The following is a 12,651-nucleotide window of genomic DNA, read 5'->3' as shown; positions in this document are numbered from 1 at the left end:
ACAGACAGTCATTTGTAGTGAAATGCTGAGACGGATCTATCCACGGTGCTGCAGAAACACTAGAGGTGACTTGGAGCTGGGCAGGAGCACCCCTCAATGCCAGAGACCTCATGCTGGGGGTGCTAAGCATGGGTGGAGGATCCCTGCTCTCAAGGATCTTCTGTCTGGTGCTTTGGATATAGCCAGAACTCAACAGATGCTTGTGGAATCTCAAGTTAAGTAGAACTTTCTGATTGTCTTTTCTGAGGGATTCTCTGCCTGCTATTTCCACTCCCCATTAGGAGATAATAAAGAGCTGACAGTGAATTACAGGCAGACGAGCACTGGCGGGCTCTTTCGAGCTGGATGCCAGATGGGTTAAGTGACTTGCCAAGGTCACTCTCTATTACGAGGCCGGGCTAAGAAACGTCTTGAGGCTTGGGTCTTTGGAAAGAAAGTGGAGAGAAAACAGGTCATGCTGGGTACGAGCTTGGCCTCTGGACTCAAACAGTCCTGGATGTGAGTGGCAGCTCTGATGCTTGCTAGCTGGGTCACAGTGAACAGGGCACGTCACCGCTTGGAGCCTCAGTTTCGTCATTGCTATTTTATCACTCCATAGAGTTGTTGTGAGGTTTACATAAAATTAAATGAGATGACACCTGCACCACTTGGTTCAAGGTGGGTAAATGGTAGTCTTTATTTTACTAACTAATCCAGAAATACCCCTCTTCGGCCACTGGAGTACTACTCAAGGCTGTGTCTGTCCCCAGGTCTGACTAAGGATGAAGCAGGATCTGGGAAGTGGTCAGTGCCCTATGTGGCTCTCATCTCCTCCCCTCCACTCCCTGCACTTGCACAGGCCCTACCTGTCACCAACTATAGCCCAGTAGCTCCCTTTGGGCATGTATTCCATACACCTTCATATAGCCACGTGAGGACCCATCTATCTTCCTCATGGATACAGAGACTGCTAAGACCAGGGACTGGGTTTTATGCAGCCACTTATCACTCAGCTCTCAGCATGGATGAGGCCCAAAGGAAAGGTTCACAGTGTGTTTGCTGGGTTTGTTAGGCCATATGTGCTAAGTGTATGCTTCGGGCTCCTACAAAAGACACTTGGAATTGAGATACAAGTGATAACCCCTTGTCAGCAAGAGTTTTCTGGAGGAGGGGCCCCAGCTTGCACTTGGGAGCTTGGGCAGGGTTGGGTCAAGCAGGTCAGACCCAGAAAATTCATGGTGGGAGAATGGTGGTGTTAATCCAGCTGGGCAGAGCATGTCGGCAGGTGCCTCTAATCAGAGAGTCCAGCCTTCAGCCGGCAGCTCAGAGCCTCAGGCCCCAGCGTCCATTTCTTCCCTCTGCCCTGGGAGGATGAGACAAGAAGTCCATGCTCACTTCTGCAAGCCCAGCCTTGGCTGGGGTCAGTGGTCAAGTGGACAGGGGCTAATGGCCGTCTGCAGGGCCAGATTAATGCATGTGAGGGCCCTAAGTACTGATAATCTGTGGTGCCCCTTCCTCTGCTTGCTCACACATTCAAACGTGATATGGGAGTTATATAAATAGTATACTCCCAAGAGACCTGCCGAGATAAGGAGTTTCAGTTACACGGGAGGGAACTATAGGACACAGATATCAACGAAGGTGTTGAAGTGGTAGGGGCCTTATAGCTTAAACAACCTTGTGCGTGGGCACCCTCGTAACCCTGGGTGAACTTTATTTCCAGCCAGCACATTCTCACGCACTGGAGCTGGTATCAATTTCATTTAGTGCCCTGCCACTTCCCTTCCATTGCAGTGCTCACTTTTCCTTGTGTCCTGTCTGCTTGGCATCTATGGGTCTTTGCTTTGGACAACTGGTGCCCCGTCTTGTCGATGCCCTAAGCATGTGCTTACCTTGCTTATTGGGTAATCCGTCCCTGGCTGTATGTGAGAACAGACGGATGTGTACAGATGTCTTCGTGTGTGAGTGTACATAGAGATGAGTATGTGGGGCTGTTGTGGTGCAGAGGTGAGGATGATAATAAGAAGAGGTAACCTTTAGTGAGCACTCGCTGTCTCCAGGTGCTTGCATAATTATGTCATTGAATCCCCACAGTCACACTATGACCTGGGCACGGTTATTATCCCAACAAGCAGTAGAGGTAAGATTTAACCCAGGCGGCTTGGCCCCAGCATGTACACACTGACACTAGGCTGTCCTGTAAGCTCCACCTGTGAGTGTGCAAGCATGAGAGTGGGCATGTCTGCTGCAGATGGGAATGTGTGTGCGTAAGAGGGCAGGCCGAGTGTGAGTGTGGCTATGGATATGCGAGGGCAGGTGGCCGTGCCAATGCTAAGGTGGGTGCTAAGTGCAGCTTGAGTACACATGCTGCTGAGGGTGAAGGTGTGAGTGTGGAGGAAGGTGGGAGGTAAGTGTGAGTTAGGCTGGGGGCTGAGTGAGTTGTGTGGACTGGTGTGCATGGGGTGTGAGTCTGAGCACAGGAGTGAGGGGTAGTGTGACTGGATAAAGAAGTGGAGGGGCACAGTCTTTTCCCCAGGTCACAGCTGTACTGGGCAAGCAGACAAGGGCCTGATCCTGGGGCTCTGCCTCCTCGTCTCCTTCCCCAGCCCCGCCAGGCCTGGCCACTCACCTGTACTGTCGTCATAGACCACGGTGGCCGACCGCCACTTGAGGTACTGGACCAGGTCGAGGATGGCGTGGCTGAGGGAGGCGTAGTCGGGGTAGAGGTTCACGTAGAAGGTGTCCTTATTGTCCAGCGGGTGGTGCTTCCAGCGCAGTTGGATGTGGGGCACCTCCAGGGCATTGCAGATGGACTGGACAGCATTGGTGCAGGAGCCCTGCGATGGCCCGAAGATCGCCACCACGCCCAGGGCCAGCTGGTCACAGGCTGCAACAGAGGGAAGGGTAGCACAGGGGTCAGCTCTGGGCCTGATCAGGCAGCTGCAGGACTGGGTGTGGTGGGGTGGGAGCAGAGATTTTGCTGATCCTGTTGTAGATACATTTCCAATAGGTGGGAAAAACAGCAACTGGAAACTGCTGAGGCTGCAATCCCTCTGAGTCTCGGTTTCCTCATCTGAAAAATGGGGATTCTAATATGTCTCTCTCACCCTTCCTCCTACTTCCAAAAACTAGCCAATGAAAACCTTACGGATCATACACAATAGAATACTGTCCCATAAAGTGCTGGAAGATGGAACACACTACACAGTAGCTGCAACAATGGAAACATGTCTTTGTATGTGCACACGTATCAGCTCGCAGATCTGTGCACATGTGCGCATGCATGTCCACATGTCTTTGTCAGAGTGTCCTTAGGACCAGGCAACGTTTCATTGTGTTACACATAAGGTCACCATGAGTTGGAGCCAACTTGAGGACAACTAACAATAATAGTCCCCACCTTATACGATTGGAGGAAGGTCAAAGGAGATAAAGCATGTGAGACCCTCAGCACAGTGCCTGGTCTAAAGAAGCACTGTGACATAGAAATGATTACTATTTTTGATGTTATCATCGTCATGATGAGCATCATCAGCTCTGTACCAGGCCCCGTTTGGGGTGGGAACTGGAGAAACAAAGAGGAGTCAAACTTCTACTCGCTGATGACTCTTAAATCTTCAGCGCTGACCTGCTCCCTAAAATCCATCTGGTACATCTTACCTGTCACCCAGCACCAACCATGGGGATGTCTAAAACACTTCTCAGACCTAAGGTGCCCAAAACATAACCCCATCTTCTTCTCCCAGCCTTTTCCAACTCCGAAAGCAGCAACTCCATTGCTCCAGTGCCTCACGCTAGAAACCGTGGTTGTTTCCTTAACTCCTCTTGTTCTCTCACATCCCACATCCCAATCCATAAGCAACTCCTGTTCTTTACCTTCTAAATGTGTCAGAACATGACCACTTCTCACCACCACCCCCACCATCACCCTGGTTCAAGCCCCCATCACCTTTCATCTGAATGACTGCAGAAGCATCTGCACTGGTTTTCCCGCTTGCTTGGTTATCCTCCCGACTGTCTATTCTGTACTCAGCAGCCAGAGTGAGCCTTTAGAATGTAAGAGAGATTATGCCACTCCTTTGCTCAAAATCCTCCAAAGGATCCGTCTCACCCAGTGTAAAAGCCAAGGTCCTTACAACGGACTGTACTCTCACTGCCCGTTCATGCTCTTCTTCTGCTGAATGGGTGTGTTGAGTGTCTGCCCCTACCACTTTGTCCACCTTAAGAGTAGGTGCTGAGGGAAGAGTCCACATGTGAGTCACTCTGTACCCATGGTGGCAGGATACCAACATGGAGGTGATGGTGACAGTGTGTGAGCAACAGTCACCCAGGCCTGGTCACTCTCCCCTCTCCAAGCCTGAAGACAGGGGCACCCTATAAAATCTTCTGTAGGTTTCTCTCAGGCTCTACAATCCACCTCTGTTATGAACCTTCTGCTGTCCCACCTCCTGTCTCTCCTCTCTCTCTTTTTTTCCTAGGGCCTTCAGAATGATGACTTGGTTGATCTACTAGTGTGTCTCATTCCTCCCCATCACCACCCCCAAGATCTGCCTCTTGGATTTCCACTTTTGATCTATGCCTTGAAGCAGGCAGGCAAATGACACCCTGCCACTCCTACCCTCACCCAGCCCAACCTCTTAGGTCTTGTCCCCCAGCCCAGGTCCATGGTCTGGGTATCCTACTTCACTGAGGTCAGGGAAAAGTGAACAAAACACAAATTATGATGATGCAGAGGATTCAGAGCCCTGGTGGTACAGTGGTTAAGAGCTCGGCTGCTCACCAAAAGGTTGTCAGTTTGAATCTACCAGCTGCTTCTTGGAAACCCTATGGGCCAGTTATACTCTGTCCCATAGGGTCACTATGAGTACAAATCGACTTGACAGCAACGGGTTTTTGTTGTTATTGTTACAGGATTTGTAAAAGTGATCTTAAAGGAAGTGATAATGATTCTGACATTGATTGTGAGGATAATGATAAAGGTCCAACTGTAATGACAGTTGCGATGGTGAAGACCACACTGTGATACTGTTAATGACAGTGGTGATGGCACTGATGAGGGTGGAACTGATGATAATGTTAATGGTGTGACAATGATAATGTTAATGGTGTGACAGTAATGGCGGTATGGTGCTGGTGATTTTGGCATTGATGAAACTGGGGGTGATGCAGATGTTGATGTCATGACAGTGACGGTGATGATGATGATGAAACTAGGGATGGTTATGGTGGCGTTGATGTTGCTAGCTCTGGAGGTGATACCTATGTTTATGGTGATGACCGTAATGGTGGGACAGTGGTGGTGATGTTGGTGCTGATGAGATTGGTGATGATGAAGATGTTGACGTCATGACAATAATGGTGATGATGATAGTAGAGATGGTGTTGGTGGTGTTGATGTTACTAGGAGTTGACAGTCATTGTGATGGTGTGTTGGTGTTGATGGCGGTGACAGTGGTGATATGATGATGATGGGTTTCATCCCGTCAGAGACGCAGTGATTAGACCTCACCACTGAATCGGACCATTCTGAATCAATAATCACATGGTGCACTATGCCAGGAATGACAAATTGAAGAGGAATGGCGTTGCATTCATTGTCAAAAAGAACATTTCAAGATCTATCCTGAAGTACAATGCTGTCAGTGATAGGATAATATCCATACATGTACAGAGATGACCAGACATGTTATCAGGAGGGATCAGTTCCTGGAGAAAGATATCATGCTTGGTAAAGCACAGGGTCAGTGAAAAAGAGGAAGACCCTCAACGTGATGGACTGACACAGTGGCTGCAACAACGGGCTCAAGCATAACAACGATTGTGAGCATGGCACAGGACTGAGCAGTGTTTCGTTCTGTTGTACACAGGGTCACTATGAGTCAGAACTGACTCGACGGCACCTAACATGAACAACAACAACACTGTGTGACGGGAGCCATCAATCCTGCCCTTCACCTATTTCTTCTCCTTGGCCTCTTTCCATATCCCTTTTCCTGTCCCCTCCATGTTCCTTCCACTTTCTGAGGCTCTTCTAGACTGGAAGAACTCTGCTGCCCCAAAGAGACCATCGTGGGGGCTATAGCAGCTGCAGCAGTAGCAGCGGCTTCATCTCCAGATGTTTCCAGGACAGCAGCCCAGCCCTTGTTCTGGCAGCCTTGAGCATACACTGCAGTAATTACGTTATTTGTGGCTTCAATTTTGAATCCATTTTCTGGTCATTTTACAGTAACTCAGTGGTTCACAGTCATTGCAGGAGTCCACAGCCTGAGTGCAGTCTCCCCCCTCCACTTTCCATGGCAATTGTAGTTATAGCAAAAATTATCCCAATCAATTTGTGTCTTAAAAGGAATTGAGCAGCCCAGAGAATAAGTGAAGGCAGAGGAGCCTGGGGAGTGCTGGGTCGATTCCAGACCCACTCCCTTCAGGCTTGGAAGAAAACACAGACGCTCTCTGGGCTGCTGGCTCAGGCACCGCCTGGCAGCCACTCATATTTTAATTTTCCACAAAACATTTAAAAATAAAGACAATAAGTGAAAGTCCCTTTTAATGGGGAAAGGCCTCCTGCACCTCATGTGGAGGGAAGGGCTAATCCAACCAGAGCTGGCAGGGCAGGTGGTGCCAGTCTCGAGCCTCTGCACCTGCTCACCCCACATGGCCAGAGGGGTGGCTGGAGAAGCCAGCTGGTTGGGAGGGAGCAGTGATGGGAAGCTCTGCCTAGGGAAACTGAACCGTCATTGGATTAATTAGAATAAGACCCACGACCACTTCCCTGGAGAGTCCTAAAGATTCCTCCAAGGAATGCAGTTTAGAATACATACACAGACACACACGCACACACACACACAAGATCATGGGAACATGACGTTCTCCAAGGGATGGTGAGAGTCATCGGTGCCCAGTAGGGAGTGTGACCCAACAGCAGAAATGCCTCCTGGGTCAGACAGTGGTGCTTCCAAGCACAGCAGGCTCTGTCTCAGAGCACACACTGGGGAAGAGTGATGGCACAGAGGAGCCCCTTAAGCTTCTTTTTTTAACTGAGGTATAACCAATTCCACCCTCCATCTGTCAGTCTTTTCATACTATGGTGGCTCACATGTTGCTGTGATGCTGGAAGCTATGCCACTGGTAATTCAAATATCAGCAGGGTCACCAATAGTGGACAGGTTTCAGCAGAGCTTCCAGACAAAGAAAGACTAGGACGAAAGGTCTGGCTATCTACTTCCAAAAATTTGCCAATGAAAACCTTATTGATCACAATACAGCACTGTCCAGTTCGCTTGCTTTGGGCTTGTAATCAGGAGGGATCAATCACTAGAGAAGGACATGATGTTCAGCAAAAGCAGAGGGTCAACAAGGGCATGAGAGACCCTCCGTGTGATGGACTGGCACAACAGCCGCAACGATGGACTTGAACATGCGGACGATTGTGAGGATGAGGCAGGACCAGGCAAGATTTCATTCTGTTGTACATAAGGTCACCATAGGTCAGAGTCAACTCGATGGCAGCTAAGAACAACAACATAATACCATACAATAAAGTATGCTAATCTTAAGTCTGTAACTTTTAAGAATTTTTACACATAACTGTTTTCATGCAACCACTACCTGGATCAAGATATAGAACGTTTCTAACACCTAAGAAGGCTCTCTCTTGCCCCTTTCCAGTCAATAGCCACTGCACACTACCCCCTCCCCCAGTCACTATGCCTATGAGATCCAACCATGTTGTTGTGAAGCAGAAGTTTGTTCTTTTTTTATTATTGATTAGAATTCCATTGTATATGTCAATCTATCTATTCTTCTGTGGATGGACCCTTAATTTAGCTCCAAGTGTCGGCTATTATCAATAAAGTGGCTAGGGACATTCTCACAGGAACATGTGTAGCTAAGTAGATACTGCCAAACAGTTTTCCCGAGAGGTTGAACTAGTTTTCATTTCCACCAACATTATGTAGAAAAAATAAACCTCAACCCTGATCTCACACCATACACGGAAAATCAAGTTGAGATAGATCGGAGGCCTAACTGTGAAAGACAAGACAACAGACCTTCTAGAAGAAAACACAGGAGAATATCTTCATGACCTTAGGGTAGGCAAAGACTTCTTAAATGAACACAAAGGTCATTAACCATAAAGGAAAAAAAAAATTTGATATGTTGGACTTGAAGAACTTCGCTCCTTGAAAGATACTACTAAAGAGAGTAAAAAGGCATATCCAACAAAGGGCTCTTATCCACAATATGTAAGAGACTCCTACAGATCAACAAGAACATGACAAGCAACTCAATTTAAAAAAAGTGGTTGAAAGGCTCAAAAGGCACTCCAGGAAAGAGACTATTCAAATCACCTATTAGCATATGAAAAGGTTCTCACCGTCTCTAGTCATCATGGAAATACAAAATAAAATCTTGATGAGATACACACTACATAAGCCACCAGAATGGCCAGGATTTATAAACGGACTTCACCTGTGTTGGTGAAGACGTAGAGCAACTGCAACTCTCATACATTGCTGGTGAGACTGCAAATTGGTACAACCTTGGAAAACTGTTTGGTTGAATCCCCTACGACCCCAATTCCACTCCTAAGCATATGTCGTTATTGTTGTTCTTGTTAACTGCCATTGAGTCAGCCCCTGATTCATGGTGACCACATATGTTATCGAGTAGAACTGCTCCATAGGGTTTTTTTGGATGTAATCTTTACAGAAACAGTTCGCCAGTCCTTTCTTCCACGGAGCTGCTATTAGGTTAGTAGCTGATTGCAAACTGCTTGTGCCAACAAAAATGTGTACATATGTGCACCACAGACATCTACAAGAATGTTCATGGCAACACTGTTTCTAATAGCCCCAAAAGGAAAGAACTCAAACGTCCAACAACAGTGCAACAGATTTTTAAAAACTGTGGTATATTCATGTAATGGAACACTATACAATAATGACGATCAATGGATTACTGCTATATTCAACATCATAGATGAATCTCACAGGTAACCTGTAGAGTGAAAGAAGCAAGACTCACAAAAGTACACGCTGGATGATTCTATTTACGTAAAGTCCGATAACAGGCACAAACCAGTGTATGATGATCACGGTCTCAACGATGGCTACCTCTGTCAGGTAATGATTAGGAGGGGGCACAAGGGAGGTTTCTGGATTGCTTGCAGTGTTGTATACCTTGATTTGGGTGGTAGTTATATAGCTGTGTTCACTTTGTAAAAATTCATTGAGTCCTTCCCTTATGATTTGTGCATTTTTTCTTACGTATGCTATAATTTAAAAAAGTTTAGAAAAAAAATTTCCATTTTTCTTGAGCTAGCTTGAATGCATTACTATTCCTTATAACCAAACACTTCTTGACCAAGCCAAGACTCCAATCTCCCTTGCCTGCACTATCTCCTGTAACTCTTGGACCAACACCTGTTGCTTTTGTCACACTAGAGAGAAGTCCCACGCTGGCCTTGCCTACCTGAAGCTCCCCAACACCTGGCACACACTGTGTAATTGGCCTCTGCAACATAACTTTCTTAAAATGCTGTCTTGACACAGTTTTGAAGCCCCTTCTTGAGCAGCTCATTAAGTCCACTCTCCCACCTCTCCCCTTTATCAGGTTCTCACACTCCTGGGCCACTATGCACCCATCCTAATTGCTCCAGGGTCGGGTGCCCAACAACTAGGGACAGCCCCTATGCGTCCTGAGCCTGCAGAATTATTCAAAATGCCCAATCCCCAGGAAATCCGTGAAATCTAGCTAACCCACTGCCATTCATATGCCATCTCCTACAATTCCAACATGTTGCCATGTCCCTGAGTGTAAGCCCCTGTGTGCCCTGCATCATGGCGTGCTGTCCCTCCCTGTCTCCGGGAACTGTGAGTATAAAAAGCCTGGTTACTTTTCATTGCTGCCCTGACTCCTCTTTCCTATGTGGCACCTCACTTGCCATCCCACAAATCTGTTAGAATAGCCCCCTCCAAATAACTTCTGCTTTCCATTCCACCTTCTGCCTTACCCTATGCCTTGTTCTTTCTCACCATTCTTCAAAACTCAGCTCAAACCTCTTCTCCAGGAAGCCCTCCTGCTTGTGCCACACGACTCGTGTGGCTCTTTCTCACCTTCCATGTGTTCTCACTATGGGTACTATGACCTAGCTTCCTATCCCACTGGGCATGGCCTCCTGAGAGACAGGTCCTTGTCTCTGCAGGGATCATAAGGAGTGATTCTTGGTAGGAAGGTTTGAGACACTAGGGCCTCATTCATTCATTTACCCTGCCAAATCACCAACAGTCATTTTGTGCCGGCTGTGTGCCAGACCCATGCTAGGTTCCAAAGAATAGCAAAGCAGTCTAGCAGAAGAACCTGAAAAAGCCAAACCTGTTGCAGTCAAGTCAATTCTGACTCATAGCGACCCTACAGGACAGGGTAGGACTGCCCCATAGGGTTTCCAAGGAGCAGCTGGTAGATCCTAACTGCCGACCTTTGGTTAGCAGCTGAGCTCTTAACCACTGTGCCACCAGGACTCCTTCTAGCAGAACAGATGGACAATGATCACATAATCACACACATATATGCAATGACACCCAAGGATTTGGCTTGTGAAGGAAAAGTCCAGACTGTTATGAGATGGAAAGAGGGAGACCTGAGCTCATCTGGGGGCTCAGGGAGGGCTTTCCTTAGAATGGGGGGTTTGAGGGGAGAAGGATGAGTTAGCTGACAAAGAGTGGAGCAGGGGCAGAATGGGGAAAGGGAGTTCCAGGCAGACGGAACAATATGTGCAAGTGGGAAAAGGATGGCAGGTTCTAGAGGATAGCTTCTAAAACCCAGAGGCCAGGGAGTGAGTGGCACAGGTGGCTGGAAGGCCAAGTGGGGCTAGACTGGAGAAGCCCTTGTGGGTTCTGAGTATGATTTGGGGAAAGCACTGAGGGAACTGGGATGCCTCCCAAGATTTTAAGCAAGCAAGGCGCCCCGTGATCTGGTGTGGGGTGGGGAGGGGCTGTGGTTTTGGCCACCTGGAAGTCCAGGGCTGGAATTCCTGGGAGCTGGGTATTTCTGGCTTGAGCCTGCTTACCTACAACCTGGCAGTTCCCCATAGACTAGATGGGGACTGTAAGTTCCTTACCGGGGGAAGTGCCCAGGGGTAGCTGCGTGGCTGAGGAAGGTCCCTGTGCAGAATCACAGGTGCACCTGCAGGGAGTCATTGTATTATGCTATGATTTTTTGAAAAGATGGACAGATGACCCAGCCTAGCCCTTTGGGGGCAGTTGTACCCACGTGGGCTTCTGTGTTCTGACTCCAGGTGTTCATTCTGTGTCCTGATCTTGTTACTGAGCAGTTCTGGTTGAGCTCAGTCATTTTCTAGCTGGACAAGGCTGGGCAGAGGGGGTCAGCATGGACACTCAGAAGGGAGCTGGACACCTCACTGTGCAGTGTGGCTGCAGGGCATGCTGGGAAGAGAGTGGGGAGGACCTGGAGAGGGAGGAGGGCACACTAGGACCGGAAGAGGGTGACAGGTAAAGAAGCACTTTTGGAAGCTAAGCCAGGGTGTGGTGCCTTTGGCCTGTGTACAGGTTGGTGCTGAGATTCAGGGGAGGAGCCTCAAAAATGTCAGTGGAACCATGCTCAAAGTCAGGGGCCCTCTGAGCTTCAGCACACAAGGCAAGCAGGAGACAGGTGGGTGGGGCAGGGCCAGCCCCGGGAAACGCCTGTAGGACTGAGGGCCCTGGCCTGATGGCTCAACACATGGAGGGCAAGGCTGTCAAGTGTAATAAGAGCAAATTCTTCTGTGGTACTTACTACATGCCATACACTGTTCTAAGCACTTTACAGATAACAATTAATTTAATCCTCGCAACTCTAACAGGTGTGCCCATTTTGTGGATGAGGAAACTGAGGCACAGGGTATTTTGCCCAAGGTCACACAACTAATTAGCAGTTCCCAGGAAGCAAGTCCAGGTGGTCTGGCTCTGTGCCCACTCTCTTAGCCACCATGCTAGGCTGCCTTTCTGTGCTGAGACACTCACCCACAGTGGGGCTATGGAAAACAGAACCAGCTGCAGCACCCTGGTAGGTCTGAACCTGGGAGCCCGGGAGATCAGAGGCCTTGGCCTGGAAGAAAGGTGTCTTTCACTAGGTACTGGGAACCCCTTAGAATGACTGAGGGCCCCTGTAGATGGGCCTCAGTCTTCCCAAGATGCGTGGACAGCACTGTCCCCTAAGCTCAGCTGGCAGGGGTGCTGGGCAGTGATGCTCAGGCTCCTACGGCCCATTCTCACATCACTCATTCATTGACTCACTCAACAGTCATTCCATGGAGCACTCACTATATGGTGTTCTAGGTGCTAGGAGCGTATCAATTAACAACTGAGAGTCTTCCTTTCAGTGGTGTTAGGGAGAAAGGGAAGGACATTGAACACATACAATTATTTAATTACAAACTGCGATAAGGGCTTTGTAAGAGAAAAACAAAGGGCTATGATAGCATTATTATAAGAAAGATGCCCTAGTCTTCCCTGGGAATGATTTCCTTAGGCCTGTGATTTTCAGTGAAGTTCCATGGAACCCCAGGGTTTTAAGCAGGTTATTTTCAGAGCTATCTAAATGCTCAAGTTAAATTTGATTTTTAAAAAAACGTGTGTGAATGCGGGCTTGCACGTGAGCATGTGTATGAACCGG

The 12,651-nt window shown here is 48.2% G+C and overlaps 1 protein-coding gene across 1 annotated transcript in view; it reads right to left on the bottom strand.

The window, feature by feature from the left end:
* Window positions 1-12,651, bottom strand: part of GRIK3 (glutamate ionotropic receptor kainate type subunit 3) — a 267,280-nt gene that overhangs the window by 86,234 nt on the left and 168,395 nt on the right. Inside the window, exon 3 of the mRNA XM_004371932.1 lies at window positions 2,609-2,866. Coding sequence (XP_004371989.1) covers window positions 2,609-2,866 — 258 coding nt within the window. The remainder of the gene's footprint in view (window positions 1-2,608; window positions 2,867-12,651) is intronic.

Source organism: Trichechus manatus, unplaced genomic scaffold, assembly GCF_000243295.1.
Source record: "Trichechus manatus latirostris isolate Lorelei unplaced genomic scaffold, TriManLat1.0 scaffold00015, whole genome shotgun sequence".
NCBI lineage: Eukaryota > Metazoa > Chordata > Mammalia > Sirenia > Trichechidae > Trichechus > Trichechus manatus.
Note: the sequence above shows the minus strand (reverse complement) of the source record. Positions and strands in the feature narration are given on the sequence as shown.